The sequence below is a fragment of the Fusarium verticillioides genome, chromosome 5 (assembly GCF_000149555.1).
Source record: "Fusarium verticillioides 7600 chromosome 5, whole genome shotgun sequence".
Taxonomy (NCBI): domain Eukaryota; kingdom Fungi; phylum Ascomycota; class Sordariomycetes; order Hypocreales; family Nectriaceae; genus Fusarium; species Fusarium verticillioides.
In genome coordinates, this window is record NC_031679.1 from 2,533,306 (window position 1) to 2,561,064 (window position 27,759).

Genomic DNA, 27,759 nt, shown 5'->3' on the forward strand with positions numbered 1-27,759 from the left:
GGAGGAGAAGATGCAACAGACAGAGTCAATAGTAGAACAGAGGCAGCGACAAGAAGAGATGAGTCGTAGCCCGAGTCGGAAAGGTCAAGATAATTGAGGCTGTTATCGGATATCAAAGAAAGAGAAAAGCTTGTGATTCCCTGGGCATGAGCGCGTCTCGATGGATCAGCCAAGCTCAATACCTAGGTACGGATACTGCTCCTGTATGTACAACGCATATGGATCTGAAGTGACAAACGGTAAGGCTGTTCTCGTCACCCAGCCTCCAGTTCTGGTGTAGCTGACGAGGATATATCTTTGTCACTGGCATTCACTTGGTGCCGTTGTCGACCGTATCATCTCACGTTTTCCCTTTCAACTGAATATGTTTTCGATTTTGACTCTGATGCTGATTTTCAAGATAGCCAAATGCGCAGCGTTCAGGTAGTCTGAAGTACCTATTCGGAATGGAATGGATGATGCATGACAAGTACTATGCAAAATGCAGTCCTGCATCTGCAGAGTGGGCATGTAAGGTAGCTGCAGTTCGAGACGGGAGCTGTGGGGACTTCTCTGACGACATGTAAACTGTGTCATGGCGTTTGTTGGCGGTCGGGTTGGCTACCTACCTAGGTACCTAGTTAGTGGGTTTCTTCACTTCTGCAACGAACCGCATCCGGGAGAACATCAAGCATCGCGCTGCACATCAACACGGTGATAGTGGCTGACGACGGTTGAATATTCTCTCATCATCATCATCATGCATCGCATGCTCTTCAGACCTGTGAAGCCGCCCTCTCAGATATAACGCAATCTGAAAAGTTGCACGTACGTACTGTACGCTCCGCTGTCACCGGAAGCTATTGGATGCAATACTGGGGTAGCTTAGCAAGGTCGCATTGCCACGAGTGCCTGGCCTAGCTAGACCTCGTCATGAACAACGATGGGGCTTTCCAACGTTGGACTGGATGATAATTTAATACCTTGTGAAGAGGTTGGTGGAGAAATCGCATTGATGCATATCGCCAAAGCCTCATTCATTCGAGTTCAAGGGTTGGCTCGCCGCTGTGATAAACCTCAAGCATGATACCCAATGGCTTTCTTGTTCGCCTGAGAGAATTTTCCATTCCATGGGCTCTCATACGATGGCCACCGCAACCTCCTGCATTAGTTGAATGACTCTTCATGACAAACAGACCCATACATATCATGACAACTCAAACCTGCATCGTGAAGCTGGCGTCGATCCGATCAAACACACGACACCAAAGGCGGTGTGCGCGGAAGGAATAATCGGTGCCCAGCAAACCAAACCAGGATCATTTGTCCCTGTATATGTACATACATACATACTCCGTACTTGGATGAGTCGTAGATCAGAACAGCGGTCAATGGAGATATCCCATCCCACAAAGTTTTTTTTCCTTGTGAGAACACCCGAGGACAATGTTAGTTAGTAGGTAAGGTAAGTATGATGACAGGTGAATATCGTACTCTCTCAGCATGATCCCTATCCGTGACATCTATCTCAACCACCACCTAGGCAGGAACAGACAAACCTTGACGCCTGCCCGATATTTAGGCCGGTATTGCTTTTTAGTGCCTTAGGTTTATTTGTTGTGATAGATACGTACTTCCCTCTCCTGCATGCACAAGGCCAAATGCAAATCGGTGTCCATCAAGGACAGGCACAAGACCCTCTATGCAGCTATCCCTCTATTTACTAGGTACCTAGTATTACTTGGCTACAGAAGCAGACCACAAAAGCGTCTACATTAAGTACGTGGGCACTGAAGGTTTGCAGTCTAGTCATTTCAGCATCGAGCGTGGTACCATATCCAGCCATGCCTACCCTACAGCTCCTCTCTTGATGCAGACTTTGCCTGGTCTTGTTCTTTACCACTCTTGACTTCCTTCGTCTTCAGTGCCTGGACTTTAATGTCGAGTTTCGTCTTATTGTTCTGGAGTTTAGTATGCATAACCCAACCAACAACCCCACCATCTGAAGGCTTGGGCTTATACTTGCTCAGGTCGACAAGTTGATCTGTTATTTCGCTGTAAGCAACTGTTTCAATCGATTGGCTGGATCTGGAGGCATACCCTCGCATTTACTTGTCTCTGCCGTCCACAGAGGTAGGATCCCATACAAGGCGCCAGGTGCGAATATGACAACCTTGTCCTTGTCATTATCGCGATCGATCTTGTCAGCCTCTGGGAACTGGACAACTTGCTCGATCTCATCCTCGTCGGTCTTTGGCTTCTCAAGAACCGCAAAGAGGGCCTTCCCCTTCCCGTCAGTCCGCTCCTGTTGCTCAATCCACCTGCGAACCATGAGGGGGATTTGATCATAGTTCATCAGCAGCAGACTTCGGCCATCAAGGTGAGGATCGAGACCCAGCCATCCTCCAGGGTATTCTTTATCAGCGAAGACCGCCTTCAGACCCTTCGACCATGGCTTCAACCCCTTGGGAGGAGGCTCCATCAAGTCTTTGAGGGTGTACTCGAGAGCTTCAAACTGAGACCTGGCCTCGCAGGTAGGTCGGAATGAGGCCATGGCATCGAGAGCAAAGGGGTCCCTCCAGTCGAAGCCCTGCACAAGCTCAACAGGCGGCGGCGGTGCCATGCCAATTGCATGAGCGAGCCCAGCCAGCACAGTCGAAGTCAACACGAATCCAGCGGAAGTGGTCTTCATGATGGCAATGAGATACGTTGTTGACGGCAACTATTCAACGTAATTGGGAACCACCATGGGCAGAATTATGAAGCTGGACCTGAATACATAGAACCTGTCTTCTTCCATGATATTTATGCTCAATAGTCACCTTACGTCGGTTTCTAATGTTTTGTTGTCCTTTTCGGAGTCTTGGTCGCCGAGTTTCCTTTTCAGGTTTATATCTCGGCCGATGTCAACGGGGAATAGTAAGTATCGTGTATCTGGACGAGCTACCTTAGGCTAAAGTATCTATGGTTGCAGGCTAAGGACAAGTTGAAATTGCTTTCTCCCGAGTTCAGCGTTCTGCAACAAGAAAGCCATCATGGTATCTGATGGTGTTTTAGTGGTTTGGCGCAAAACATCAGCCGAATAGCTAGACTTCTCACCTATCAAGACTACCTATCTTAGCTTACGGAGTACCTTTGCTATGCATTCGTCCATTTCAGGGAAACTTATGGACCTGGTATAGTGAGTGTAGTCCTTTAAATGCGATTGTTGTCATCATGAGTCCATCATACGGTGTTGTTGGTTTGCAAGCGCATCAACAGGACCTCAAGATGGACATTCTCTGAAGAGAGGTGGCTATGAAATGAGAAAGGCGTCGGCTGATATCGATGCCAACACCAGACGAGTCACTGGCATGGCTATGCTTTGCCTAGAGTGATAAAGAAGGAATTACAGGGCTCTAAGGTCACCACTGTATTACGCAATTTATGGGGCTGAATCAGAGTTAACGGCTATAGGTACTTAATTAATATACGATCTGGGCTGAGCCATGTTGAGACTGATCTCATTGTACCATTTAAGCGGCCTCTTTAATTGTGTGGCCTAAGCCTCTGGCCTCTGGCCTGTAATAATGCCGTGCTAGCCGGGATTACCAATTAGACGAAACACACTTTAAAGAGCTGAAGGATCATGTTCCATGAGTTGATGAAAATGGCAGAATGTGAAGTGTGTGTTACACCGAGCTTTAGGCCCCGATGATGGGTTCTCGAGTCCAGAAAGGAGAGATGGGATGGAATGAATGTTTCAAAGGCAGTGGTCTTGCGTGTTATACATAGGTACTTAGACTACTACATGAACAGCAGAAAACAGATGCAGATCGCCAACCTAACTCAAATTCTGTCTCGTTCGGGTGCTCCCGAAGCCCTGTAAATAGCAACGGTATGGAATGCACCTTGTACTGGGCCCTCAGCTAGTTCTAGGCCTTAGGCTAATGGCTTGGTGCTGACAGGAGTCCGTCTTATCCATGCAATATTTCTGCTCCGCCCTGACTCTTGAAACCCTCTTGGACAGCTTATGGACCGGATGAGGCTTAGAGCTCAGGTGCCTGGCATGTAAAATTGAAGCTTTGCTTATTTCCCCCTACCTTAAAACCTCGCTGGAGCCAGCAGCCGTGGCCAGTTGATAGAACACATCTGTCCTCGTGCACTCGCATTGCAATCACATCACAGTCATGGCGACAAATGCAGCAGAGGCTGCGACCTCAGAGAAGCCGCATGTAACAAAAACAAAGCGATCCTGGCCACTCTGGAAGAAACTCACTGCCGTTGGCGTGGCACTTGTAGTCATCGTCGCTCTGGCTGTTGGACTTGGTGTTGGCCTCACTCGAGGAAAGGGAGGAAACAACAGCGACGATACCGCCAGCTCAGAGGCAGACGATTCAACAGAGCCCTATCTCAAAGCCCGTAGCAGTCTTTGGCAACCCAAAGTTGGCTCACAATGGCAGATTGTTCTCCTCAAGCCCATCAAGCTCAACAAGGACGGCTCCACCAAGGATCTCAAGCCCAACGTTGGCATTTACGACTTGGATCTCTATGATAACGACGCCGAGACCTTTGCAGCCCTACACAAGGCTGGCAAGAAGGTCATCTGCTACTTCAGCGCGGGATCATGGGAGGATTGGCGCGATGACAAGAACCAGTTCAAGAAGGCCGATCTTGGCAAGACTCTCGACGGCTGGCCTGATGAGAAATGGCTCAATCTGAGAAGCACCAACGTTCGCAACATCATGAAGAAGCGCATCAAGCTTGCTGCTCAAAAGGGTTGTGACGCTATTGACCCCGACAACGTCGATGGTTATGTAAGTAGTATCACTTGTTCTTGATGTCCGTAAAAGAACTAACACGAGCCGTAGCAAAACGACAATGGCCTCAAGCTGACCAAGAAAGACTCTATCGACTATATCAGGTTCCTCGCTGCAGAGGCTGCAAAGTACAATATGTCCACCGGTCTCAAGAACGCCGGCGATATCATCTCCTCTGTTCTCCCCTTCGTCCAGTTCTCGGTCAATGAGCAATGCGTCGAGTACTCTGAGTGTGAGACATTTGCCAAGTTCATCAAGGCCAAGAAGCCTGTTTTCAATATTGAATATCCCAAGAGCGCGCCCAAGGTCAAGGAGTCAGATCGCAAGGCCATTTGCTCGAAGAAGGGCAAGGCAAAGGGTACAGATGGTTTCAGTACTGTTATCAAGAAGATGAATCTTGATGGTTGGGTCATGTACTGCACCGGCAATACCTATCAGACCGCAGTCGAGAACTGATGCACCTGGGCAAGTCCATAGAGGTTACATCTCATCGCAAATATCACGATATGTTTCAAATCCTTGTTATGGCAGGATAAACGTCCTATCGCTTTTCAGTTGTTCTTTATTCTTGTCATAACCCGTGAATCGTAATCCTAAGTACTTGCCGTGTAGACGTTATTAGCTCCAACCTTTGTCCACCACATTGCCACTTCCAAATTTATGTACAAGTTTCCAACGGGTAACCATAGAGCATCTTGTCGTGCTATCAACTTGGAGTCCGCTAATATCCGAAATAAAGGGTATCCTGATAATTAAAAACCGCCCAGAATTCAAAATGACTTTCAATACTGATGAACAACAAGAAGCTTATGCTGAAACGGCGCTTTATGTAGCTGCCATATACTTGGGTCCTCCCTCTTGTTTGAACAGCCAGTCACTGTTGGCATCGACCATGAAGTTGGTTATATTAAACTCATTTGACGCCCCCAAGCCCGTTCCGTTGTCGTTGGGCGCGCTCATCTCGGCTCCGCCAGGAGCCGGTGTTCCATTGGCGCCAGAAATATGCTCACCCCCAAAAGGGAGTCGAGGTACGTTGAAAAAGTCGAACACGTCAAGATATTCAAGCTCGTTGGGAGCCGGTGTCCTCGCGGGTGTGACGCTTGGTAACCTACTCAGAGCACTAGGCTGCCTGGGCTGCCGCGAGATGAGGAAATCCAAGTCAAATGCTGTGCGTCGCATATCAGAGAGGATTTTGACTGAACTGGGCGTAATCCCGTCACCTTGTCGCTCGCTATCGTGATGCTCATCCAAGACTCTTTGCAGCAACTGGGAATATCGTGCCGCAACAGGCCAGTAACGGCCCATTTCACGCAGACTATCGACGAAGAACGGAAGCTGCGGTGAAAGTTTATGTTCAACTGTTGAGCCATGAACAAGGAGAAGACGAGCCGAAACCCAGAGAGTAAACGCAAATGGTGGACCCAGCTTTGCTAACATCCCGTTGTTCACAACAAATTCCCCGAGGGCAGCCACATTTTCAACTGCACCATGGCATCGTTGTGACGCGCTATATGATGGAGTGAATATGGGTGACCTCGTTGTAGGATAGGCAGCTGACGAGTGAAGGCGAATAACGGCCGTATGGTAGGTGGCATGAAGCATAACCCAAGCGCAGTTGATGCTTTTACTCCCTGGATGGAACAGTTTTGCCATATTACCAAATTCACCAGGAAGACTGAACTTCCAGGATGTCAGCATGTTGTCAAGTTCCTTGTACCGCATCTGCCATTGTTCCACATCGCTCAAGGCACTAATGTCGACTGGCTGTTTAAGAAACTTGTGTATCTTGGAGAGAATACCGAGGATTTCGATGTAGTAGGCGAATGCACCCAGGTTCTCTGGCTGATCGATATCATGGCCGGGCGAACCAGAGTGTAGGTCGGTGCTGAACCATCGAGTGTCGACCTTTCGATTCTTGATCCACAAGTCATCGCGGCACGGTAATGTCCTGTCAATCTCCTTGTCGTCCAGAGCAAATTCAAAAGCAGTCGCAAGAGTCGCATATCTGTCCAGAAGATATATCATCCAAAATAGACGCCGTCTCGCCTCTTCCTCGATGAAATCCTTGGGTTCCGAGAGTGTCATGGCCCGAAGTGTATATATTGAAAGGTAGTGAGGCGAAACAGTCGATGAGGTGATTTCCACAGCCAGACCAAGCTGTACTACAGAACGAGTGATCAAAGCCATGATATTCCACCCTGGTGGGCCGTTACTGCTCCCACAAAGATCGAGAGCCAGGATAACGAGAGCTTGTAACGCCTTGACCGAAGAGTTTTCCATGCCATAAAGGAGAACGCGTTCTTTGGAAACTCGGTGATAGTGCTCTCGCCGTTCCTCTGTTAGCCTAGCGTCCGTCGAGTAGCGCATTGTGGTTGCAACTATGGCGTGGAGTAGAACTCGATCTGTTTCATCGAGGGCAGATGGTCCAAAAAGGCTATCTAGAGTTGTTTTGCGGTGCAAAATGGGGCACCAGGTATTGATATGTTTGAAGTAAAGATCAACAAGTGCATATAGAAGGTCGTAAGGTGGCATATCTCGATCTGGGGTCGATGTGCCTGGAGCCGATGATAGTGGGGCCGTGGGTGAATGAATGGTGGGTTGTACAGACGTGTAATAGTCTTGAGTGACAGCGGCATGTTGCATGGGTGATAACTGGGAAGATGCTGCCACACCTGACATCGACGCCTGGTTCTGACTCTGGTAACCATCGTTCATTCTAGGTGTATGAGAAACGTTGAAATCGAGACTCTGTGTGCTCGGGGCAAAATTGGAGCTGGGCGCCTTCTGACCAAACATGGCAGGATCGGTTTGAGGTGTGCGGACTGGTTCTGAAGGTCGGAGGAGGTTTGGGTGAGTATCCCGTGGAGTTCCTTGGTCGCTCGGAAGACTTGGGTTACTATGCCGAATACTGGCAGCTAAGGCGGGATTTGTGTTGGATGCCAAGTTGCCATGGAGAATCTCAGCATGGGAGCGCAATATCTCCTCGAGCTTGTCGAGGCGCTGCTCAAGCTCGCGACCATAGCCCGCTCTTAAACCAGGCTTCTTGCGTTCTTTATATTCGCATATAGCGCCATTGCGGGTACACCAGCCGCACGATGGTTGTCCACGATCACACTTGACCTGCCAGGTGAGAAGAATCAGCATTGATTGACATAAGCAAAACACCAAGAGACAAGATCGTGTCACGGAGGGCATACCTTTCTTTGCTTACATAGCTCACATCTGGGCACAATATTGTTAGTCTCGGTGTCGGCGACAACCTGTATATTTGAGGACAAGGTGGATTGTATTTGTAATGTGGTATAGTAGTTGAGATTTTGTGAGGGCGGGGAGCATGGAGCATGAGGCGATGAAGCGGCGTCAGATGGTGGCATGGTGTTGATAAGGGAGTACAAGAAATGTAGATAAGACTCCAACATGATTATCAAATCATGGACTTATTAACAAGAGGACAAAAGGAAATCAAGACATGCACTTAACGAGAGTGCAAGGCCAAGCAAGGTACGATTGACAAAGTATGTAGAGGAAGCGAACGGAGACGAGTAGAAAGCTGCACTTACGAAACTGAGACAGGACGCTTTCTCTTCCCATTACGACAGAGTGTTTCGTGGTCGCCGTGGTCTTCATCCTCGCTAGGGAATTGGTTGGCTTCATCACTGTCTGCTTCTGTAGAGGGCGGGCGATTTCCAACCGAGCCCTCGCCCGACATTTTGCTGGCCCCGTTCTGCATGGCTTAGAGTAAGTAAGATGTTGGGCTTTGGGTTCCCTTTCCCCCAGAGCCCTTGCCGCTGTTCGTGAGTCGGTACGATGCAAGAACGAGCTCACCAGCGGTCGTGTGAGCGTCGACAATAATGAGGCCGAATAACAGGGGTAAGCTCAGGCAAAGCAAGCATGCCACGAGATGACGGATAGCAAGTATGCGCGCGAACGATGAGTCCGCGTTCGTTGCAAAGGGGACCTCGCGATCCGGGATAATGGGCAGCGGGATCAGGAGAATGATCGCCCGAGGATAAATAGGCCTGTCCCGTACTAAGTACTAAGAGAATGGGTGTAGGACCTGGGCTACAGCTGGGGAGTTATTGTCCGGGTAATGCAAAAGATTTTGACCAATACCGCGAATTACCGAAAGGCACGAATGCTCGCTGTTAATATTACCTACCTATTTATGAGTAGCTCTGTTCCCTTTTGCCTATCACCTGTTTTTTCTCGCTTTCCTCCTCGCTTTCTGCTGGCTTTGTGCCTCGGACGGATGGGAAGTGGTGCCGTGATGACCGGACCAATTTGAGGTGGGCCGAGGTGGACTCCGGGCTAAACAAACAGCCAGAACTCGGTTTCGTCGGTGTACTTCCGTTGGCCAGAGCCGCTGAATGAATAAATTATCAGGAGTTGCAACACAACTATGAGAGACTCTTTAGGGTATTGATTTGGTTTGATAATGACGGGAGCCGGAGATCAAAGGTGGTGAGGTAAGGAGAGAGACACAGTTTGCTTGCACATGCAACAGGATATCCAACTTAGGTAACCTACCTACCTAGGATGGGCATAAACTTTCAAGCAATGCGGAGAGAAGGAACTGATCTCCACCACACGCGTACCTGCCCAAACCTTCCTGCCTCAACTTACCTTAGTCTTCACCCTCACAAGCTCTTTCCTCAAGGGGTTGAGGCGGGGAAATGAAAGAAGCGGTATAATCTGATTCGTGGAATGAGATACACAAGTGGATCATTTGCCGAATTCATTGCCCCAGACCGGATGTAGCACATGCTTCACCCATGTCAGTGCAGGATTGTTCTGTTCAGCCTCAGAAGCGGTCACTGTTGTTGAGCATGTCAACCTATATCAGGCTCAATGGCCTTGACAGAGCTAGCATCCATCAGGATACAGATGGCAGGGAACATATTTGCGGCGAGACAGAAGTGTCCAAGGTATACCTTTATAAATATAATCTTGATCGCTTTCGATCCATGGCTGGTTTTTCTTTTTACCTTACCCAAGCTGCTATGTAACGTAATTATGTCCTCTCCACATGCCTTCACTACTTACCTTACCTTGCCACCCCGCAAAGACCGGGTTCGGCTTTCAAGAGCCTCCAGTGGATGCGAGATTGGGTCTAGCAACAGCTAACATACATAGGTAGACTTCAGGTATGACTGCAGGTAGTCATGGGGATCAACAAGAGCTCAAAGGCAAACCCCCCACACAGAAAGAAGATAGAAGAAAAAAAGCTCACAACTTCCAATTGCCTCAGAAAAATCAACCCAAGGTGAAAGTTGGGAACCTAGGTACCTGTGAGCCGCCTCTGAGCTACTTGAGTACGCCATCATGGCCTAAGGTTACCTGCCCTCAAGTCTTGTGGAACCCCGACGAGGACCGAGAAAATATGGAGATGACCCTGTAATTGGGGAAGGTTCCATCATCAACACCAACTTCGGTGCATCTTAACCCGATATCTGCTTTGCCAGAGGGGGATTCCGGCGCACGTTTTGCCGGCCTCTGCCCTCGGAATGCTATCACAAGACTTACTGGCCACTCAGTCATGAGCTTCGCGACCATAGCCATTGGCTCCTGTGTTCCATGATCCGCGATCGGTTGCAATTGTGTTTTCCAGCCCAGCTTGTAGTGCCACAAGTGCATCCTTTGTAAATAAGCCCATCCCCAGCTCGTAGCCATCCTGTTTTCTTCTTCATTCAACGCCTTCGTCAGAGCTCACTGCGCACCTTCTGAGGAGTGACTCTGCGCATATCACACAATTCATTTCAATCTATTGACTTCTCTTGGACTGTTCGCAATGACGTCTGTTAAGGATTTCCCCAAGATCAAGGCCGTAAGGTCATTCATCATCGGTGGTGTTGGATCAGGTGGTGATTATCACAACGTCAAGGGTGGCCACTGGTACGCTCGCTCACCCTGCCTCTGCATACCTGGTCTCGATCGCATTACTCACATTCTATTTGCAGGCTCATCGACAGCGATATCTCAACACCAGCTTCAAAATGGGAGAAGTACAAGAAGTCACGTACTAGCTGGGGCATCAACGTTCTCGGATCGTTCCTCGTCGAGATTGAAGCTACAGACGGCACAGTTGGTTTTGCAACTGGTTTTGGAGGTGAGTTTGGACCCCTGTGTCAAGCCAATGGCACAGTGACTCGAGGCCCTTCACAGTGCCTAACATTTGCCAATAGGCCCTCCCGCATGCTGGCTTGTTCACGAGCACTTCGAGCGTTTCCTCATCGGTGCCGACCCCCGCAACACCAACCTTCTTTTCGAGCAGATGTACCGAGCTTCCATGTTCTATGGCCGCAAGGGTCTCCCCATTGCCATCATCTCAGTCATCGATCTCGCTCTGTGGGATCTGATTGGAAAGGTTCGCAATGAGCCCGTGTACCGTCTCATTGGTGGTGCTACCAAGGAGCGCCTCGACTTCTACTGCACTGGCCCTGAGCCCACAGCTGCCAAATCCATGGGTTTCTGGGGGGCCAAGGTTCCTCTACCCTTCTGCCCTGACGATGGCCATGAGGGTCTGCGAAAGAATGTCGAGTTTTTGCGAAAGCACCGTGAAGCTGTTGGTCCCGATTTCCCCATCATGGTCGACTGCTACATGAGTCTTAACGTCACGTACACAATTGAGCTTGTCAAGGCTTGTCTCGATCTCAACATCAACTGGTGGGAGGAATGCCTGTCCCCTGATGACACTGATGGCTTTGCACTCATCAAGCGGGCCCATCCTACTGTCAAGTTCACAACTGGTGAGCACGAGTACTCACGATACGGTTTCCGCAAACTCGTCGAGGGCCGCAATCTCGATATTATCCAGCCTGATGTTATGTGGCTCGGCGGTTTGACTGAGCTTCTGAAGGTCGCTGCTTTGGCTGCCGCCTACGATATTCCGGTCGTTCCTCACGCGAGCGGACCTTATAGCTACCACTTCCAGATCTCCCAGCCCAACACCCCCTTCCAGGAGTACTTGGCCAACTCTCCCGACGGCCGCAGCGTGTTGCCCGTGTTTGGAGACCTCTTTACCGACGAGCCCATCCCCACGAAGGGCTTCCTTACCACCGCTGACCTGGACAAGCCGGGTTTCGGGTTAACTATCAACCCAGCAGCTAGAGCCAAGCTCATCCCTAGTGATTATCTATTCAAGGTGCCTCAGGTACAATCTTTGGCGCCTTCTCAGGAAAGTGAGAGCAAGTCAAGCGAGGAATCCAGTAAGCCCAACGGAACGATTGAGGCCCTCGCTGCCAAGGTAGAGAACCTTGCAACATCAACAACTTCTTAAAAGCGATTGTTATACTATCATGTCTCAGTCCTGGATTTGTGGCTGTGGCTATGGTTGTGGTTGTGGTTTTGTTTTTGCGGCTGCATGAGAGGTAGGTGTGTTGAAAGGAAGGAAACTATACATCGCTATGGTATTGTTGTTATTTGGATATAGATGACGTTTGGCAATTTGCATGGTTCTCCATTGCGGTTTTAGATGTTTCAAATGAAGTAGATTGAAGAAGAAAATTCGAGTCTTTGCTTAATATGGATCTGATAACAGGTTTGGAGCGCTTCTATCGTTCTAGATGTAGTGAATCATTGCAAGGAAACAACAGCTTCTCGCCGTGCGGAGGCTAGCGATGTCAACGATCGACCAAAATGAAACCTCCATAATTATGAGTCCCATGAGATGACCCAGAGGAGCATACACGATCTTAATAAACGTGCCGCTCTCCACTTGAGAAGTGTGTACACGCCCCACGGCACCAGGATAGACGCGACGTTGAGGTCGCCGACACTTGATCGTGAGATCCTTTCTTGGGGAGTCAAACGGTGACCGTTAGGCTTTCAACGCCACCTCGAGACGGTGGCCGTTACGAAAACCCACAATGGAACCCTCACGATACTGAACGGCCAGTAATTACCTTCCCCAGGCTCCAGTAAAGAGCCATTGGTCTGAGCTTTCGGGGATATGTGGGCACTGGTATCACAGAGGGAATCACATACATTAGATGCCATTATATTGAATGTATCAGACTCATGATACCATCACCCTTGTCTTCAGTTGGTGTGTAGGCTCTGCCTCAAGCCATCCACTAAAAATGAGATTTTACTGTTGAAAATGGCCCATAGCCCTCCATATCAATCAATTCTTGGCTAGTTGACTTGAAAGATTTCAGCAGCATTTCTCCCATTTTAGTTGGGGTTCCCCACCGGCATCTCGCGTTAAAGCATACCGAGATGGCAACAAGATCCATCACGTTGAAGAAATCTAGTTCACTGATTGACCCCCCGCTGGCCAGTCTACCGAGGCTTTCTCTCGTAAAGTGCTAGATCTAGCAATGTGGACTCGGGCTCGGTGTCAAAACTCACCCGGAAGTGAAGAAGCCTACGTATTTCTTTCGACACTTGTCCCACCATTTGCCCGGGTCTTGCTGGATTGCTAACCACCAAAGGAAGACGGTCGCAATAAAAGGTGGGAGAGTTCGGTACTATTAAGAGCCGTTTCCCGTAAATGAGGGGAAGAGAGCTATTACAGTGATCACCGGTTCAGAAATCTTTGACCCTTCGCCGTTCAAGCAAACCCTTCGACTGATCTATCATTCTCATAAGATAGAGTTCACCATAAGTCTCATTATAGCTTCACTGTTGTCGCCTTCAACGGCGGCCCTGACGTTCACATATCGGTCCCTCACCCTCGGTATTTCTTCGACCGAACGACTCGAGACAGCAGACAGAGGCAATCGAGATTGAATACTTCCGTTTTCGTAAAAACAATCACAAGGAATACTCACAGGTCATTGCCCATTTAGATAAGCAATCATGTTGATGCCAGCGGGTCTTCTCGCCAACAAGAGTGCCATCATCACAGGCGGCACAACCGGCATCGGCCGTGCCATCTGTCTCGAATTCCTGCGACAAGGTGCAAATGTTGTAGTCAATCATCTAGGCCTCGAGAAGGATAAACCTCATCTCGACTCTCTCATCGCCGAGGCTGACGCTATCCGCAAAGCATCATCCACAGCTGGCCTTCTCGATCATCAACCAGGCGACGTTCGCGATCCTGCAACCGCAACAGAACTGGTCAAGAAGGCCGTCGAGCACTCTCCCAAGAAGCGGCTTGACGTGTGTGTGTCAAATGCTGGTATTTGCACTTTTGCCGATTTCCTGACGCTCGAGCCGGATCTGCTGTATTCAACAGTGAGAACAAACTTGGATGGTGCCTTTTACATTACCCAAGCCGCCGCCAGGCAGATGGCTCTCAACCAGGAACCTAAGGGAGGGAGTATCATAGGCGTTTCCTCCATCTCGGCTCTTGTCGGAGGTGGCCAGCAGACACATTACACTCCTACCAAAGCAGGAGTTCTGAGCTTGATGCAAAGCACAGCATGCGCATTGGGAGAGCATAACATCCGGTGCAATGCTCTTCTCCCTGGCACCATCCGCACGCAGCTGAACGATGCTGACCTGGCTGATGATGCGAAGAGAACTTACATGGAAGGTCGTATCCCGCTGGGAAGGACAGGCTCACCCTCTGACATGGCTGGTCCGGCTGTCTTCCTGGCTTGTCCAGAGTTGAGCGGATACGTGACGGGCGCACAGCTTCTCGTCGACGGTGGACTCTTCGTCAACCTTCAGTGAAGGAGAGAAGATTAAGCTCGTGGGGAGAAATGGGGATATGGAGAAGTGGAGAAGCGGAGGCGAAGCGCTACATTGAGACGAGATCGAAACCTGGAGATATTATGAACATAGGGAACAAGGGTTTGCCGCGGAGACGAGTCAATGTTGGTCTTGTGGGGATATTCCTTCTTGAGTCGCGGAACACCAATATTACCTCATGGGGTTGGTATGTAGATGTTTTGTCACAAAAGTATTGGATATCAGAACTGTAGGTATTCATCCGTGCGACTGGATACCCGGAGCCCCGGGGCGGCGCTATTGAACACGGAGTCGCGGGGCCGGGCTTGAACGGCGCCGGCCGGCGACTTCAGTTTTCGTTATTAAGTACTGTAGGACATATGCATATGTACGAAGGATCGATCCATGCCTGATATGGAAATGCTTGAGTACTTTGGCACGTTTGGCGGCAAGAAACCCAAGTGACAGGAGACAGACACATTTATTGTATTAGACTGGAAGTACAGAGTAATTAGACCAAAGCCAATCCGCATATCGCGGCTTTTTTTGCCATGCATATAAAAGGATATTATTTACTGTCGATCTCCTGCACCGTGTCCGTTCTGTCACGCCCAATTGCTCAAGATTATCGTTGTTCTCACCCTCCATCACAAACCAAGGAAACGTGAGATATATTCCGTCAGATTCAGAACGGGCTGAACGGTAGGCGGGAGGTGTCACCGTAACGAGGAAGTGATAAGCAGGAGGTTGCTAGGATCTAAGGACGGGAGTCGACCGAAGCTGTATTCTGTACTTTGGCCAAGACTTAACTTTGTAGATCCCTGTTAGTAACCAGTACATACCAATTGCTTGGGCTTCCAGACGACGGTCAAAATTAATTGCCGCTATTTTCTGCAAATTCTGAACTCTGTTTTGACAGTTCTTGTTTCTAGAACTTCTGCAGAGAATGCTATGTACAGTGACATCAGGGACAGCTGTCAAAGGAGAGGAAATCCAACCACCAGAAAAACATCGACAATTCTGGTTATATTGTGGTTCCCTCATGTCACCGTCAAAGTGTACCGTAATACGGAGTACTTAACTCACAATCAACAGCACTGCACTGCACTGTACCATTCATTCATTCTCCACAGTGTTTCCCGCTCATTGTTAGTTTTCGTCCAACGTTGTGCTCCGTTAATCAACCACAAGGATGATGCAAGGAAGAGTTGTATTAATCGCGCGCATGCCCCGCGTCGGCGCGGACGTTTGATCGAGACATGCTGATATTGGGACGCCAAGCACTATGATCCATGATCCCAGCCAAAGATTGTCCTAAAGGTCGTTTAGGAGGCCGCCAAGGGATATATGATGGTCCAACGAGCTGTATGTAATTCTTTCACGGCGGGAATGGAAGGGCAAGCAGATAACGACGCCGACAGATGCATGCTTGAGTTTGATGACATAGGAGTGCTTTGTATGACAGAAAAGCGGTAGAGCACAATCCAATGACGACGATGACTACCGTATCAAAAGATGACAGACAGTAAAGGCTGAGCTGAGCCGAGCCAAGACCAGCTAAGCCAAGCTCGGTTGGACTGATGTGGCAGACCGGTGCAGTGACTTGTAGCCAGCCAACAACAAACCGCCAATTCAGGGCCCATGGACGAACCGAACCCTTTCAGCGTATGTATGTATAAGGACCCTGTAGACTTGTGCTTCCATATGCAGATCTGAACCCGGTAGGGGTGATAAGGGCTATCGCGTTTCACATGCTTTCAGGGACAGATCTTGTATTGGATGGTCTGTGTTGCAGATACATTACCTACATAGATGCGATGCCTGTGCAACCTTCATCTCTCCACCTGTTACGATACTCGTTGCAATTGCGTTATTTCTTTCATGTCTGTTTCTCATTTTCCAGATCGCAACATGATTGTCGATTGCTGGACGAGCTAATACTTGTGAGACGGGTTTGGCATGAATAATCGTTTGGTGATGGCGCCCAGGGCAGCCGAAGATGGCCGCCTTGACCATGGGTGGATAACGGTGTTCCCTGGTGGGGCCGGACGGCATGGCTGATAGGGCTGCGGACCGGACTGGCGGGGCACGAGCGGACCCTGAGCGGAGCTGGCTTGACGTCACATAAAACAACGGACCGAAACTGTGCGCGCGAAAATAACGAAACCGGGGCCAGATTTGCAAAGTATCGACGTAGCGTCTCTTGATTTTCCGTGGTCTTGGTTGGGAGAGCATCTATGTACTAAGGTATGTAGGTAGGTAGGTACCTTCGCCAATGCCTCTTCCTCCTGACGGTGACCGTATTGGCGTCATGATTGAGCTGCTTGACGGTGGATACTATCACCTTTCAATCCGGTTTCTCTGGCGGAACAGGCGCTCGATGTCGTCGGCCTTGCATTAATTCTCACGCCGAGAAATGAGCCCTGTACTGTAGGTTTGAGTTTGCGCCCGAGCCCTTGAAAAATAGAGGCCCCTGAGATGAGGCAGAGCTAGAGCCAGAGCCAGAGCCAGAGCCAGAGCCAGAGCCAGAGCCAGAGCCAGAGCCAGAGCCAGAGCAAAGCTACTGCATGGTGAAGCCATCTGCAAGCCTCCCTGCAACAAGAGACGTTCCCTGGCATGCCTGTCTGACTGGCTGAAAATGGCCGGAACTGAGACCCTGATTGGAGCTACGAACCGTAACAGGGAGCCTCAGGGTCCACACCAAAGGAAGAAATCTTTTCTGCAGCACATCCTTGCCGTTATCAGACGGTACGGTGGCACACCGTTTTATGCGGTGAGCTTTTGTTATCTGTCACGATTCAGGGCAGCCAGATTAGAAAACGGGAATCAATTGGCGTTCCCAGGCCGTGTCCTTCGTCTGACAGGACGGATCATTGCTTGTTTGTTTGTACAGTAGAACATCGGTGGTACCGTGTTACTGTGAACAGTCAGATATCATGAGTGCTTAGTCTATGTATGCCATGTGTCATCGATTGATCCATGACCATGTATGTATGTATACAGTACAGTAGGTATGTTGCTTCAAGAGAATGAGCTCCATTTGCGTTATTTACAGCCTCAGCTGTTGGGTGACAAGTGGGAATGTCTCGTATCTCGAGGACCTACCTACGTACGTGTGTACATGTTCAGATATCGTATGAGTAGTACTTGTTTGTTTCCGTACCCGTGCCCGCTGCCGTGCCTGGCTGGTCGGTCATTGACGTTCAAAGGACGCGAACTGAAGTTGAGATTTGAGAATGGGGTTGGTCTAGTGCGGCGACGGCGTCTAAGAGATGGAACCCAGCCCGCCCCAGCCGCGAGTAGAGAGAGACAGCAGGTTATCAGAAGCTAGCGTAGCCAATACCATGTTTCCCCGTACATGGCAGCAGGGAACCATGGGTACCCGGTACTCCACCTGTCTCGCTCTGGCAGGTACCTTTGTCGCTCAGACCCGAAAAGCAACACCGTCATCGCCCTTTGCATCACATCGCATCGCATCCCTTACCTCATACTGTAACCATCTTAAAGTTTTTCTGCTGTAACCAAGACAATGCCTCACAAGAAATACGGTGGAACCGTTATTGTGGGTAAGGGGGAATCATCCATGGCCTGCCACGGTTTCGATTGACAGTGACTGACTCGGTTATTGGACCCCGAGCTACGTATCGACGGGCGTCCACCGAGAATGCCATGGATGTTGATTTCGATTCGATATCGATCAGAGCCACGGCCAAGATGACGCCTTGTTTGGACGTTGTATCCTCAGGAATCTTACGTACTTGCCAGTTGCTCTTCGCTTGTCATCTAAATCTATAAAGCCCCAGATTTCTCCCACCGTTCTTGACGGTAGAAACTCATCAGTCTCCATCATTCCCCAGATTCCATATCCACTATCATCAACAACCACCAGACACACAAATAGCTCGGCACTCCCCGAGTCATTTCTCAATAGCCTCTTAGTTGGTATCATACATTGCTTAAAGCACTCTACCGATACCTCAACTTCTACACGCGTCCCTTCTGCTACGCGTGCGCCTGAACAGGACCATATCCATTCTTAGCAACACCATCACCATGTCTTCACAACAGACCGAGTTCTTCAAGGACAACCTCCCCGCCCAGCGTGAGGTCACCACCCCCGACTCTGTCCCCAGCTCTCCTGAGCTCGGAAGTTCCAGCTCCAGTGACAGTATCGCCAGTCTCGGGTCTCCCGCCTCTCCCATCTCCCCTCCCATCTCACAGCCTGTCGCCGACTCGTTTGTCTTCGCTTTCGACATCGACGGTGTCTTGGTCCGTGGTGGACGAGCCATTCCTGAGGCCATCCAGGCCATGAAGGTTCTCAACGGCGAGAATGAGTATGGCATTCAAGTGTAAGTCGATTCATCCACAATACGCATGCAGTCATGATCCACCAACCCCGGATTTATTCTGGGGAGGTCCACTTAATAAACGGCATCGTGACTTTTACCCTGGCGTTGAACCATGCAATACTGATACCTTTTGCAGACCTCACATCTTCCTCACCAATGGTGGTGGTAAGACTGAAGAGGAGCGATGCGGCGATCTCTCAGGTCAGCTCAAGTGCGACATCAAGCCTGGCCAGTTCATCTGCGGCCACACTCCCATGAGAGAAATGGCCGAGAAGTATGGCACCGTCCTTGTCGTCGGTGGTGAGGGCGAGAAGTGCCGACATGTTGCTGAGGGCTATGGCTTCAAGGATGTTATCACACCTGGCGATATCATCAAGCACAACGCCGCCACCACCCCCTTCCGCAAGCTTACCGCCGAGGAGCATGCCAACTCCCGTGAGCGAGACTTTTCCGACGTTGTCATCGACGCTGTTTTTGTCTTCGCCGACTCTCGCGATTGGGCTGGAGACATACAGATCATGCTCGATGTTGCTATGTCAAAGGGTGGCCGTTTGGGTACCCGCAGTGAGACCAACGACGAGGGTCCCCCCTTCTACTTCTCTCACAATGATGTTGTCTGGTCTGCTGCGCATGAGCATGTCCGTCTAGGTATGGGTGCCCTTCGCCGCATGTTCGAAGTCACCTTCAAGGACCTCACTAGCGGTAACGGCGTTCTACACACCCACGCCTTTGGAAAGCCCCAGGTTTCCACCTTCGAGTTTGCCTCCCGTCTGATGGGCCAGTGGCGTCAGACTGAGCATGGTCTTGTTGCTCCTCCTGAGACAGTTTACTTTGTTGGTGACACTCCTGAGAGTGATATCCGAGGCACCAACGCCGTGAACAAGGTTGCCGACAATGATTGGTACAGCATTCTCGTCAAGACCGGTGTCTACCAGGAGGGCACTGAACCCGCCTACAAGCCTCGAGTCACCGTCGAGAATGTTCTCGATGCCGTGAACCACGGCATCAAGCGTGAAATGGATAAGAAGGCCGCAAAGGGCCACATGTCCAAGCCTGCCATTATCCCTGAGTCCGGCATCACAGAGATTGCCGTCGGCATGGATGGTATTACCATCTAATCTAATTCGCACTCTTCACTTCAAACATTACATTTTGGGTTAACGGTTTTTTCGCCTCTGGAATCTAACGGAGTTTCGGGTATCTTTCCTTTGTTACAGCCATGCATTACGAACAGTCCTTTACCCAAGCATCTGCATAACGGCTTTTTGCAGGTGTCATGAGCACAATATACATACAAGTCTTGAAGACTGGATAGAACAAGAAACATCTGGATGGACGGATGGGTTCTGGTTTCGAGGCTTTTCGTCATATCTAGCTAGATTCTTACCTTCTTTGATGCACCACCATACTATACCCTGATGAGCATCACATCAAATCCCATAGAACAGCAAAAAGATAGAAAGAAAATCAAGGCTCTTACAACATCTTCAGGTAGTATTTTACGAAGTGACCAACTCATATACCACCGAATAAAGCATTTTGACTCAACATAGACAGTTGAATGATAATCAGTTGAAATAAATCGCATGACAAACACTCGGCACAAGAGCATATGGTCCATCCAGTGTATTTGAGGAATAGAACATGGTGCAATGCCTGCCCCCCGCCCTGATAAACATTGAGACTTTGTTCGACACATCCATCCATTGCTCCACTCCACTAACTTGATTAACAACTCGTGTCCGGCAGGAAGTCGACTCATGTCCATATTCACGACTGAAGTTCGTCTCGGTCCCCATACCTGATGAAGTGCCTCTGCTGGCGTCACATTGAGATCTGACCTTCACAATGTCACTGTGCTTTCCAGTCAATCTCCTGGATGGCTCGCCTGTGACCTCATATATGGTGTTCTTGATGACTTTGAGCTGCACTGTTCAATGTCAACGTGAATATAAGTCTGAAGCAGCTGATTCTTTAGCAATTCGAAACTTTATTCATTCAGTCTCGGGCGCTCTCGTCTCACTCAACAATACCCAAGGGTTGCTCTGGATCCGCATCCTCTTCCGACACTTTCTCATCAGCCTCTCTGAAGACAAAACTTCCCCACTGCGAGGTAGCAGCCCAGCCAGCTGCATCGACAATATCTTGTCTCTGCCTCTTGTGGTCCAAAGCTTCCTCTGCGCTGATGCCCGGTGCAAAGCCACGGACGCTCTCGCGATCAATACGTAGCCATCCCTTCCAGCCTGTTGTGATATCACCAGCTCCAACACCACCCACAACGACAGTCCCCCACCATTCGCGACCGGCACTCGCTTTTGCGACACTTCCATAGAGAAGAATGTCCTCTGCATCGGCCACGAGAGCACGAGCATTGTCTGGGTCACTTCTTACTGGGCGGTGGACGTAGACATGTTGCAAATGAGATGGCGAACAAGTCAGGCGCGTGGCATCAAAACGGCCTTCAGTATCGATGACCAGAATGGCGTAAAGGTGCGGAGGGGTGATGAGATTTGATATGAGCCTGTATAGCAGTGGCAGATGACGGCCAGATATGCCGAGACCGGCAGATTTTGTGGCATGAAAGTGAGCTGCTGTGATCTCATCAAGTTCTGATATATGCGTAAGTTTGTTTGGCAGGATGTGAGTCTGATGCGGGACCTGATCCGGACTGCTCAAGCGATTGGGGTCTGCAGGGAGTGAAGAGCGCAAGCTTCGAAGGACCTATTGTGATATTTTAGTAAGTCTCTTGAGGTTTGATAAGTAGCAGTCTGAGTGTCGCTCGAGAATGCAAGCCTGTACAGTCGGCTTGGATCAAAAGTGAGGTCGATTTCACTCTTTCGGTGGCTCAAGGGTAAGCCAAAACAGCTCATCAGGTCCTTGCTCGATACATGATATGTAAAGGTACCTATTTCGAGGGGTTTGCCGTGATTACATGAAGGTGAAACAAAGTCAAAAGAAACCAGGGCTGTGTGATTGACTTCTCGAGACGATAACACAATATATCTAATCATGATGTGCTGAATGCTTGTGTCCAATAGGTAGGCAAGAAGCTTAGACCCAAAATCTCAAGTTCAACTTACGTCTTCGAGGCTCATCTCAACAACCTCACCTAACAACCGACTCCCCGTCGCTGTCTCCATTCCGAGACCCCGAAAGCTGAACTTGCTAGGGGCCCTTTTACTTGGATGCCGATCGTTCAGTTCAGTACGATCTTGGGCGTTCTTGACAATGGGCTATCCGTGCCAAGTCTTCCACGCTTCAGAGCTTCCTGAGCGCGTACAGACCAACCTAAGCGGCCGGAAGCGCAAATTGGATAAAGGGGTCAATAATGTCGAGATCTCTGGGTGCGAACTTCTCGAGATGCTGCAGTACAAGTGCGAAATCACAGAGCCCGTCAAGCCGGATAGTCCTGTGCAATGCTTTGCGATTGAGCGATTGTTCCGGAAGTAAGTTCTCCCCCACCTGATCGTATAATGGCGCCCCAAACATTAGTAGGTATACCGTATCACAAATATCTGTTCTGACGTGAGCCATCTGCTGCTATAGATGTAAAGACAAAAAGGGCTCTTTCATGGTCGAGACGACGGCCTGGGAGGGCAAAGAGTATCCTCCAGTGGGACAGAGAAGTGATGATGGAAAACACAGCAAAGACAGGGCGCCTCAGCACTATCACTGGTCATCAAGTTGGCACGCGCCAGACGCAGCACGATAAACCAAACCAAACTATCGATTTTACACCAACCCAGGGCAACTTGCTATTGTCTCCGAAAATCACATAGCATGCCAACCTCTCAAGGGAGACTCTGATTCTCTTGTGAAACTCCAACGTCATTGTTAGCCCCAACAGTCTCTAGTTAAGCAGAGCATGCATCCAGCCATGCGTACGACCAACCCAGGTAGCGAATAAGCAAGAAAGAAAAAAAAAAAAAAAAAAAAAAAAAAAAAAAAAAAAGAAGCAGCCTTCAGATAATGCTCGATTCTGCGATAGTCGACGTGAGGTAGAATATCAGAGCGCTGAGTCACCTGCAGGGCTGCAACAAGTTGATGACGGCATTGCCGGAATGGGCCGAGGTGACCAGCAGACAATATCGTTATCAAACCATTAGTTGACAGAATTAGTACCAACTGTCACTATTTGCTAGATTTCAGACCGAGATATGAAACAAAATTGCTCCTGTCGATGAATGAACCTCTAATTATGATTCGACCACACAGGATTGCACTGTCGATCCCAGATATACTCTCAGCCTCACGAATTGCACTTCACTAGCTCGGTTATCCTTGTCCATTAATATAGAATGCACGAAGACCGTTTCAAATGAAGCGTTGGTGGTATTCTCTTCTCTACCCAGCTACACGACAAACGAAACCTCGGCAAGCCGCCTGAACGTATCTATGTGCACTCCCATCTCTCGTTGCCCTTGCTTGAATGACAAAGTACTGTTTCGGTTCGTTGATTCTTTTACTCGTTCTTCTGGGCAGCTCGCTCCTCTTCGAGCTTGATGTAGTAGTTGTCGCGGGCGTTGGTTCGGGGCATGTGGAAGCCGTACCTGGTTCGGAATGGTGAGCATATACTCTCAGCATCGTGTCGTTTCGTCGGCGGTATTGCTTACCAGAAGAAGTTGGCCATGACGAAGCCGGAGCCTACAATATTGCTAGTCAGCTAGGTGCATTCCAACCAACCACATGATTCGAATTGTCAGCTCCTCGAAACATCCTCCTCTTAGAATATGTAATTGCCGATTCATGGAATCCGAATCAATCTACCAGAAAAATCGACGTACCGAGTGCGATGCTGAGGTCCAGGACGAGGTTTCGTCGGAGCATCTAGCACAATTGTCAGTCCACGAAAAGCTCTGGTACCGGGAGGCTCAGGCTCCTCTGGCCCGGTCGAGTGTCAAAAGCGAGCCATTGAGTCGAAGGAAACATACACCGGTGATGGGTCGGACGGCCATTGTGACTAGTTTACTTTTGCGAAGCTGTTCGGGCGAAGGAGCGAGGCTCTCGAGAAAGTATAGAGGTGCTGGGAAGTTTCGATGTGGTCAAGCAGTTCCAAGTTGATTCCGAAGATGGGCTGATGTTAATCGCGCTAACACCCGAGTCACGTGCACGTCATTCGGTTGAACAACGGCGAATTATGCCAAAAAGAATCTCGCCCATTGAAACGACCTCCAGCTGGAAGATACAACAGGTAGACAGTGGTCGGTTTGCTGAACCCGACAATATCTGCTACCATGAGTCTCCGACTTGCCGCGCGGCGGCTGGCAGTATCAGGTACGACAACGCTCAGTCCGCTTTCTTTGCAACTCAATTGGCCCAGAAGCTACATGGACTAATCAAGAGCGTTTCTCTACAGCAAGGACCGCACACCCTATATCTAGTACACCAGCTCCTGTTTTCTCTACTACTGTCGGACCCTCAGTACAACGACGGCATAAATGGGCCTCCAATCTCTTCAAAGGATGGGGCAAACCCCGGAACAAAGACGCTGGAGCTTCACCGGCACAGGACCCTACATCTCTGCTCGACGACCCCAAGAGCCGTGAAGAATATCTACAGAAGAGCATGTACAGCGGCGTGGAGGACAACATTTTCCAGGATGAGATCGAAAAAGTTAGTACCGACACTACACCGGGTGCCCCCGAGATCGAGCAAAAGACGAAAGAGAACATGGCCATGGTTGTGGACCCCGATCCTCGAAGTCGAGTGCGTTGGCAGCGCAAGAAGGTTATTCAGATGGTTCGCCGCAACGGCCGTCTGACAAGAGACGAGAGCATTCAGATGTCCGAGCGCGAACTTCTGCACAAGAGCGAGTTTATGCCCACAAGTGTCAAGAAACTCGTAATGCTGGCCCGCCAGATCGCAGGAAAGAGCGTCGACGACGCCATCGTGCAGATGAAGTGGTCCAAGAAGAAGATGGCGGCCGAAGTTGGATATTACCTTGAGGAGGCTCGAGATTTGGCTATTGCACAGCGTGGTATGGGACTCGGAAAAGTCAACAATGAGACTCTGAAAACTCCCAAGAAGATCCAAACAGTCGATGGCAAATGGATCGAGATTGAGGACCCTACGCGAATGTATATCGCTCAATCGTGGGTTGGGAGGGGCCCCTGGCGAGGGAAGAGAATCGACTACAAGGGTCGTGGACGAATGGGCATCATCAGACATCCCAGCACAAGTATGCCCACATTGGTCACATATCTGGTTTTGAAATCGCTAACTCATCTCTAGGTCTAACGGTGTTACTCAAGGAAGAAAAGACAAGAATACGAGAATACGAGGAGCGTGTGGAAAAGAAGAACAAGAAGGGACCCTGGGTGCATCTCCCCAACCGACCAGTATATGGACAGAGGCCATATTACTCGTGGTAGAACCACGACTGCCATCCGAAAATGAAGTTTAAAAAAGAGACGGAGTCTTCAGGCGTCGCCAGAGGCCACCATGTAATTTCTCATAGAAACTTGTAAGATATGTACAGTGAATGGGATGCACTTGACTGAGATTGAAGTTTACGCGCCAGTGCTAACTTGATCGACTTGGTGTGGTATGTTGGCTCTGGCTGTATGCTCATAAAATAATCGTCCGACGTCGAGTTAATCCCAATCTTGGTGCCACTCATGATTAACAAACCCATGACGTCTGCCCTTCGCGGGTATAGCCATACCGTTTCATGAAGCGATATGTGCTGGTGCCTCGCCGACTGGCTAATATCGGACTACAATTAGACATGTGCTATGCAGTGATGTTATGCAGTGATTAATAGAGTGCGCATGCGATTGTCATCTGCCATATATTGATTCTGCTGTGCCCCGTTTTAAACGCCGATGTCTCCCACAAGTTATCTTTGCTCAAACCATGTGTCGCGGTTCTTCGCGAGGAAGCATATCCTCATATCGATGGGACATTAGTTCAAGGTCATATCCATTCTTCTCGCCAATGGAACCCTGGTCGGGTAAAGGATAACTGCGATCCCTAGTAGCCATAGGCGGTGACATGCTTGCCATGTTTTCACGAGGAAGATCGCGCTGGTTTTGACGTTTCTTCCAGAAGAAGAAACCTGCGATGCCGAGAAGTGCGAGGATACCAATAGTAACTCCAATACCAACGCCGGCCTTCGCAGCACCAGACATGCCGCTGGAAGATTCTTCCTTCTTGTCTGAGTCGTCATCTGAAGAGTCAGCGGTAGCGGCAGCACCAGCCGCCTCGGAGGCTGTTGATGAGTTGGCAGTATTGGTGGAAGAAGCAGAGGCCTCAGATCCAGTGGCCTATCAATGTTTAGTTTTCGGCTTCCTCCAACGCTTAATATCACAGCCTTACCGTAGGTTCGACGGCACCGGCAGTTTCAGACGTGGAAATCGCATCCACAACATCAGTCGAAGTGGCTTGAGGTGCCTCTGAAGCCACCGGAGGCACAGCAGAGCTTAACGCAGCATCAGAGGTATCAGCCACGGCAGGGGTCTCCGATGTTGCTGCTGCTACTTCGGACGAAGTTGCTACAGCTGCTGCAGATGTCATCGCTGCGCCTGACGCCGATGTTGCGGCAGCTTCTGGAAGGGCAGGGAGTTGCTGACCTAAGTCTTGTCAGCCTTCCCTATTTCGTGTAAGATACTATTGAAACCTGACAACATACCGACACAAAACCCGTTGCTCAAAAAGCTGGTAATATCGGCGTCTGCAGCATTGCATGAAGGCGCTCTTGCGCACTCAGCCACACCCTTGATAAAGTTGGGGCTAACACAAATACAACCGGCCTGGGTGGCATCTGCGCAGCCGACAGTTGGCTTTACTGATTCAACACATGTGTTCTGGGGGCCATCAGCACCTGTTTCGAGTGAATGCATAGTGATTAAGCGCTAGTCACTTACGATGCAGTCCTGAGCATAGACACCGAGAGCCTGTAGGGCGCCCAGCGCCAAGAGAGTTGAAAGAGAAAAGCGCATTTCGGGGGAAGTATGCGGCAAGATAAAACCTCGCTCCTTTGATCGATCGTCAGTAGCCAGAGGAGAATCAAATCGGAAGTTCACGACAGGCTGGCTGCGCGGATAAAGAACTGAGGGTGAGAAGTGGTGGCAGGTGTGGTCACAGGGATGGATCGTGACAATAGTGGCTCCAAATTTGCGATGAGAACAATAAAATACCGCAGGTAGATCCAGAAACAATCTCCAGGAGAATCGGAAAAGAAATCTTCAAATAGAAACGAGAGACGAATCGGACAATGTCGTGTAATGTAACAAAAGTGGCTTGGTCCAACGTGGCACTCGATGCAGCAGATGGAGGGTCCTCGAGAATAATACGAGTGAATGAAGGCCCGGGATACGGATTTGTTGTCGTCGGTTTAGCCCAGAGGGAGCAATTCGAAAGGAAGGTGGAAAAGAACGATAAGGTAACGTAACGTAAGGAAAGAAGAATACAAAGAATTGACCACAAGGAATGACTGGATAGTGAGATAGCGAGGGGATACTGAGAGAGTGAAAAAGCCCAACGCGCAAAGGTGGTCGTGAGAAGTCGATTCGATTCGAGTCGAGGTTGAGATCAGGACAAAACGAAAGCAGAATAACTAGAAACGAAGCCGTTTGATAACAGAAGAAAGAAAGGTGGGTTCAGGTGACGACAACAGCCAAAGGGAGAGAAAGTAAAACGTTCAATTGAAATGAGATGAGATGGGACGAAGTAAGGAATGAAGTGGGCAGGGAACTGGGAAAAGAACGGGGGACCCGGTAAGATTGCCCTGAGGTCAGAAAGAATGTAATGTAGGTAAGGTACTTAGTTAATGCAATGCAAACCCTCGCTCTTTCGTGGGAGGGAACAACAAGCGGAAGAAAGTAGAATAGGTACCTTAGGTAGGTAATAAAGTAATAATTAATAATGCTTCAAGCACAAGCAAGCAAGCTTGGTTCAGTGCTGTGCTGTTACAGACAAGGGCGACCCAGCTCGATGGGTATCAGATCCTTCCAGGGGATGATCTAACTTTACATAGTCCATCCATACGTACTAGGTCGACACGAGGGAGCCCTAGA

At 49.5% G+C, this 27,759-nt stretch overlaps 12 protein-coding genes across 26 annotated transcripts; 6 read left to right on the forward strand and 6 right to left on the reverse strand.

The window, feature by feature from the left end:
• Positions 1 to 1,578: 1,578 nt before the first annotated feature.
• FVEG_02601 (hypothetical protein) lies at positions 1,579 to 3,428 on the reverse strand. 4 transcript variants are annotated; one of them, XM_018889966.1, is made up of 4 exons: positions 3,079 to 3,428; positions 2,927 to 3,021; positions 2,080 to 2,874; positions 1,579 to 2,023 (listed from the first exon to the last, which is right to left on the reverse strand). In XM_018889966.1, the coding sequence occupies exons 3-4, from the start codon at positions 2,669 to 2,671 to the stop codon at positions 1,833 to 1,835; spliced, it is 783 nt and encodes a 260-aa protein (XP_018746211.1). In that variant the 5' UTR covers positions 2,672 to 2,874; positions 2,927 to 3,021; positions 3,079 to 3,428; the 3' UTR covers positions 1,579 to 1,832. The 4 variants fall into 4 exon arrangements, with proteins under 4 accessions (XP_018746211.1, XP_018746210.1, XP_018746209.1 ...); XM_018889965.1 differs by having other exon boundaries at positions 2,080 to 3,021; XM_018889964.1 differs by having other exon boundaries at positions 2,927 to 3,428.
• Positions 1,630 to 5,542, forward strand: FVEG_02600 (hypothetical protein). Of its 8 annotated transcripts, XM_018889961.1 has the most exons (5): positions 1,630 to 1,950; positions 2,010 to 2,898; positions 2,954 to 3,382; positions 3,436 to 4,775; positions 4,830 to 5,542. In XM_018889961.1, the coding sequence occupies exons 4-5, from the start codon at positions 4,149 to 4,151 to the stop codon at positions 5,232 to 5,234; spliced, it is 1,032 nt and encodes a 343-aa protein (XP_018746206.1). In that variant the 5' UTR covers positions 1,630 to 1,950; positions 2,010 to 2,898; positions 2,954 to 3,382; positions 3,436 to 4,148; the 3' UTR covers positions 5,235 to 5,542. The 8 variants fall into 8 exon arrangements, with proteins under 8 accessions (XP_018746206.1, XP_018746205.1, XP_018746203.1 ...); XM_018889960.1 differs by having other exon boundaries at positions 1,630 to 2,898; positions 2,954 to 3,856; positions 3,927 to 4,775; XM_018889958.1 differs by having other exon boundaries at positions 1,630 to 2,898.
• On the reverse strand, positions 5,263 to 9,215 carry FVEG_02599 (hypothetical protein). 2 transcript variants are annotated; one of them, XM_018889953.1, is made up of 3 exons: positions 8,339 to 9,215; positions 7,976 to 8,000; positions 5,263 to 7,898 (listed from the first exon to the last, which is right to left on the reverse strand). In XM_018889953.1, exons 1-3 carry the CDS (start codon positions 8,506 to 8,508, stop codon positions 5,604 to 5,606), a joined length of 2,490 nt encoding a protein of 829 aa, XP_018746198.1. In that variant the 5' UTR covers positions 8,509 to 9,215; the 3' UTR covers positions 5,263 to 5,603. The 2 variants fall into 2 exon arrangements, with proteins under 2 accessions (XP_018746198.1, XP_018746199.1); XM_018889954.1 differs by lacking the exon at positions 8,339 to 9,215 and having other exon boundaries at positions 7,976 to 8,143.
• Positions 9,216 to 10,249: 1,034 nt separating this feature from the next.
• Positions 10,250 to 12,287, forward strand: FVEG_02598 (hypothetical protein). Its single transcript, XM_018889952.1, has 3 exons — positions 10,250 to 10,670; positions 10,736 to 10,884; positions 10,961 to 12,287. Exons 1-3 carry the CDS (start codon positions 10,567 to 10,569, stop codon positions 12,052 to 12,054), a joined length of 1,347 nt encoding a protein of 448 aa, XP_018746197.1. The 5' UTR covers positions 10,250 to 10,566; the 3' UTR covers positions 12,055 to 12,287.
• Positions 12,288 to 13,494: 1,207 nt separating this feature from the next.
• On the forward strand, positions 13,495 to 14,667 carry FVEG_02597 (glucose 1-dehydrogenase). Its single transcript, XM_018889951.1, has one exon. The coding sequence runs from the start codon at positions 13,578 to 13,580 to the stop codon at positions 14,394 to 14,396; it is 819 nt and encodes a 272-aa protein (XP_018746196.1). The 5' UTR covers positions 13,495 to 13,577; the 3' UTR covers positions 14,397 to 14,667.
• A 188-nt stretch (positions 14,668 to 14,855) lies between these two features.
• On the reverse strand, positions 14,856 to 17,364 carry FVEG_15101 (hypothetical protein). Its single transcript, XM_018904193.1, has 2 exons — positions 15,236 to 17,364; positions 14,856 to 15,185 (listed from the first exon to the last, which is right to left on the reverse strand). The coding sequence occupies exon 1, from the start codon at positions 16,626 to 16,628 to the stop codon at positions 16,194 to 16,196; it is 435 nt and encodes a 144-aa protein (XP_018746195.1). The 5' UTR covers positions 16,629 to 17,364; the 3' UTR covers positions 14,856 to 15,185; positions 15,236 to 16,193.
• Positions 17,365 to 17,907: 543 nt separating this feature from the next.
• On the forward strand, positions 17,908 to 20,344 carry FVEG_02596 (hypothetical protein). The gene is made up of 2 exons (XM_018889950.1): positions 17,908 to 18,742; positions 18,879 to 20,344. The coding sequence occupies exons 1-2, from the start codon at positions 18,447 to 18,449 to the stop codon at positions 19,858 to 19,860; spliced, it is 1,278 nt and encodes a 425-aa protein (XP_018746194.1). The 5' UTR covers positions 17,908 to 18,446; the 3' UTR covers positions 19,861 to 20,344.
• Positions 20,087 to 22,652, reverse strand: FVEG_02595 (hypothetical protein). The gene is made up of 2 exons (XM_018889949.1): positions 21,823 to 22,652; positions 20,087 to 21,463 (listed from the first exon to the last, which is right to left on the reverse strand). Exons 1-2 carry the CDS (start codon positions 21,880 to 21,882, stop codon positions 20,762 to 20,764), a joined length of 762 nt encoding a protein of 253 aa, XP_018746193.1. The 5' UTR covers positions 21,883 to 22,652; the 3' UTR covers positions 20,087 to 20,761.
• FVEG_02594 (hypothetical protein) lies at positions 20,489 to 22,689 on the forward strand. Its single transcript, XM_018889948.1, has 2 exons — positions 20,489 to 22,188; positions 22,289 to 22,689. The coding sequence occupies exons 1-2, from the start codon at positions 21,971 to 21,973 to the stop codon at positions 22,452 to 22,454; spliced, it is 384 nt and encodes a 127-aa protein (XP_018746192.1). The 5' UTR covers positions 20,489 to 21,970; the 3' UTR covers positions 22,455 to 22,689.
• Positions 22,690 to 22,693: 4 nt separating this feature from the next.
• On the reverse strand, positions 22,694 to 23,881 carry FVEG_02593 (cytochrome c oxidase subunit 7). Of its 2 annotated transcripts, XM_018889946.1 has the most exons (4): positions 23,674 to 23,881; positions 23,527 to 23,569; positions 23,356 to 23,386; positions 22,694 to 23,292 (listed from the first exon to the last, which is right to left on the reverse strand). In XM_018889946.1, the coding sequence occupies exons 1-4, from the start codon at positions 23,695 to 23,697 to the stop codon at positions 23,205 to 23,207; spliced, it is 186 nt and encodes a 61-aa protein (XP_018746190.1). In that variant the 5' UTR covers positions 23,698 to 23,881; the 3' UTR covers positions 22,694 to 23,204. The 2 variants fall into 2 exon arrangements, with proteins under 2 accessions (XP_018746190.1, XP_018746191.1); XM_018889947.1 differs by having other exon boundaries at positions 23,527 to 23,881.
• Positions 22,708 to 25,469, forward strand: FVEG_02592 (hypothetical protein). Of its 2 annotated transcripts, XM_018889944.1 has the most exons (4): positions 22,708 to 23,305; positions 23,365 to 24,016; positions 24,099 to 24,920; positions 24,974 to 25,469. In XM_018889944.1, the coding sequence occupies exons 2-4, from the start codon at positions 23,977 to 23,979 to the stop codon at positions 25,111 to 25,113; spliced, it is 1,002 nt and encodes a 333-aa protein (XP_018746188.1). In that variant the 5' UTR covers positions 22,708 to 23,305; positions 23,365 to 23,976; the 3' UTR covers positions 25,114 to 25,469. The 2 variants fall into 2 exon arrangements, with proteins under 2 accessions (XP_018746188.1, XP_018746189.1); XM_018889945.1 differs by having other exon boundaries at positions 23,365 to 24,920.
• Positions 24,893 to 27,588, reverse strand: FVEG_02591 (hypothetical protein). 2 transcript variants are annotated; one of them, XM_018889943.1, is made up of 5 exons: positions 26,881 to 27,482; positions 26,608 to 26,718; positions 26,373 to 26,547; positions 26,060 to 26,313; positions 25,110 to 26,007 (listed from the first exon to the last, which is right to left on the reverse strand). In XM_018889943.1, the coding sequence occupies exons 2-5, from the start codon at positions 26,680 to 26,682 to the stop codon at positions 25,591 to 25,593; spliced, it is 921 nt and encodes a 306-aa protein (XP_018746187.1). In that variant the 5' UTR covers positions 26,683 to 26,718; positions 26,881 to 27,482; the 3' UTR covers positions 25,110 to 25,590. The 2 variants fall into 2 exon arrangements, with proteins under 2 accessions (XP_018746186.1, XP_018746187.1); XM_018889942.1 differs by having other exon boundaries at positions 24,893 to 26,007; positions 26,608 to 27,588.
• Between the last annotated feature and the right edge of the window lie 171 nt (positions 27,589 to 27,759).

Coding starts and splice junctions, on each gene's coding strand:
- FVEG_02597 (XM_018889951.1), top strand. CDS start 13,578: ATGTTGATGCCAGCGGGTCTTCTCGCCAACAAGAGTGCCATCATCACA.
- FVEG_02591 (XM_018889942.1), bottom strand. CDS start 26,682: ATGCGCTTTTCTCTTTCAACTCTCTTGGCGCTGGGCGCCCTACAGGCT. Junction 26,548..26,607: donor TCTATGCTCAGGACTGCATC/GTAAGTGACTAG, acceptor GATGGCCCCCAG/AACACATGTGTTGAATCAGT. Junction 26,008..26,059: donor CCGGTGCCGTCGAACCTACG/GTAAGGCTGTGA, acceptor AAACATTGATAG/GCCACTGGATCTGAGGCCTC.
- FVEG_02593 (XM_018889946.1), bottom strand. CDS start 23,697: ATGGCCGTCCGACCCATCACCGGT. Junction 23,570..23,673: donor CCGTCCGACCCATCACCGGT/GTATGTTTCCTT, acceptor CAATTGTGCTAG/ATGCTCCGACGAAACCTCGT. Junction 23,387..23,526: donor GGACCTCAGCATCGCACTCG/GTACGTCGATTT, acceptor GCAATATTGTAG/GCTCCGGCTTCGTCATGGCC.
- FVEG_02595 (XM_018889949.1), bottom strand. CDS start 21,882: ATGGAGACAGCGACGGGGAGTCGGTTGTTAGGTGAGGTTGTTGAGATG. Junction 21,464..21,822: donor TTGAGATGAGCCTCGAAGAC/GTAAGTTGAACT, acceptor ATATCACAATAG/GTCCTTCGAAGCTTGCGCTC.
- FVEG_02592 (XM_018889944.1), top strand. CDS start 23,977: ATGAGTCTCCGACTTGCCGCGCGGCGGCTGGCAGTATCAG. Junction 24,017..24,098: donor GCGGCGGCTGGCAGTATCAG/GTACGACAACGC, acceptor GTTTCTCTACAG/CAAGGACCGCACACCCTATA. Junction 24,921..24,973: donor CATCAGACATCCCAGCACAA/GTATGCCCACAT, acceptor ACTCATCTCTAG/GTCTAACGGTGTTACTCAAG.
- FVEG_02601 (XM_018889966.1), bottom strand. CDS start 2,671: ATGAAGACCACTTCCGCTGGATTCGTGTTGACTTCGACTGTGCTGGCT. Junction 2,024..2,079: donor AGAGACAAGTAAATGCGAGG/GTATGCCTCCAG, acceptor GCGAAATAACAG/ATCAACTTGTCGACCTGAGC.
- FVEG_02600 (XM_018889955.1), top strand. CDS start 4,149: ATGGCGACAAATGCAGCAGAGGCTGCGACCTCAGAGAAGCCGCATGTA. Junction 4,776..4,829: donor CCGACAACGTCGATGGTTAT/GTAAGTAGTATC, acceptor CACGAGCCGTAG/CAAAACGACAATGGCCTCAA.
- FVEG_15101 (XM_018904193.1), bottom strand. CDS start 16,628: ATGCTCTCCCAACCAAGACCACGGAAAATCAAGAGACGCTACGTCGAT.
- FVEG_02594 (XM_018889948.1), top strand. CDS start 21,971: ATGGGCTATCCGTGCCAAGTCTTCCACGCTTCAGAGCTTCCTGAGCGC. Junction 22,189..22,288: donor ATTGAGCGATTGTTCCGGAA/GTAAGTTCTCCC, acceptor CTGCTGCTATAG/ATGTAAAGACAAAAAGGGCT.
- FVEG_02598 (XM_018889952.1), top strand. CDS start 10,567: ATGACGTCTGTTAAGGATTTCCCCAAGATCAAGGCCGTAAGGTCATTC. Junction 10,671..10,735: donor AACGTCAAGGGTGGCCACTG/GTACGCTCGCTC, acceptor TTCTATTTGCAG/GCTCATCGACAGCGATATCT. Junction 10,885..10,960: donor TTTTGCAACTGGTTTTGGAG/GTGAGTTTGGAC, acceptor ATTTGCCAATAG/GCCCTCCCGCATGCTGGCTT.
- FVEG_02599 (XM_018889953.1), bottom strand. CDS start 8,508: ATGCAGAACGGGGCCAGCAAAATGTCGGGCGAGGGCTCGGTTGGAAAT. Junction 8,001..8,338: donor AAGCGTCCTGTCTCAGTTTC/GTAAGTGCAGCT, acceptor TATTGTGCCCAG/ATGTGAGCTATGTAAGCAAA. Junction 7,899..7,975: donor AGCTATGTAAGCAAAGAAAG/GTATGCCCTCCG, acceptor CTCACCTGGCAG/GTCAAGTGTGATCGTGGACA.
- FVEG_02596 (XM_018889950.1), top strand. CDS start 18,447: ATGTCTTCACAACAGACCGAGTTCTTCAAGGACAACCTCCCCGCCCAG. Junction 18,743..18,878: donor AATGAGTATGGCATTCAAGT/GTAAGTCGATTC, acceptor TACCTTTTGCAG/ACCTCACATCTTCCTCACCA.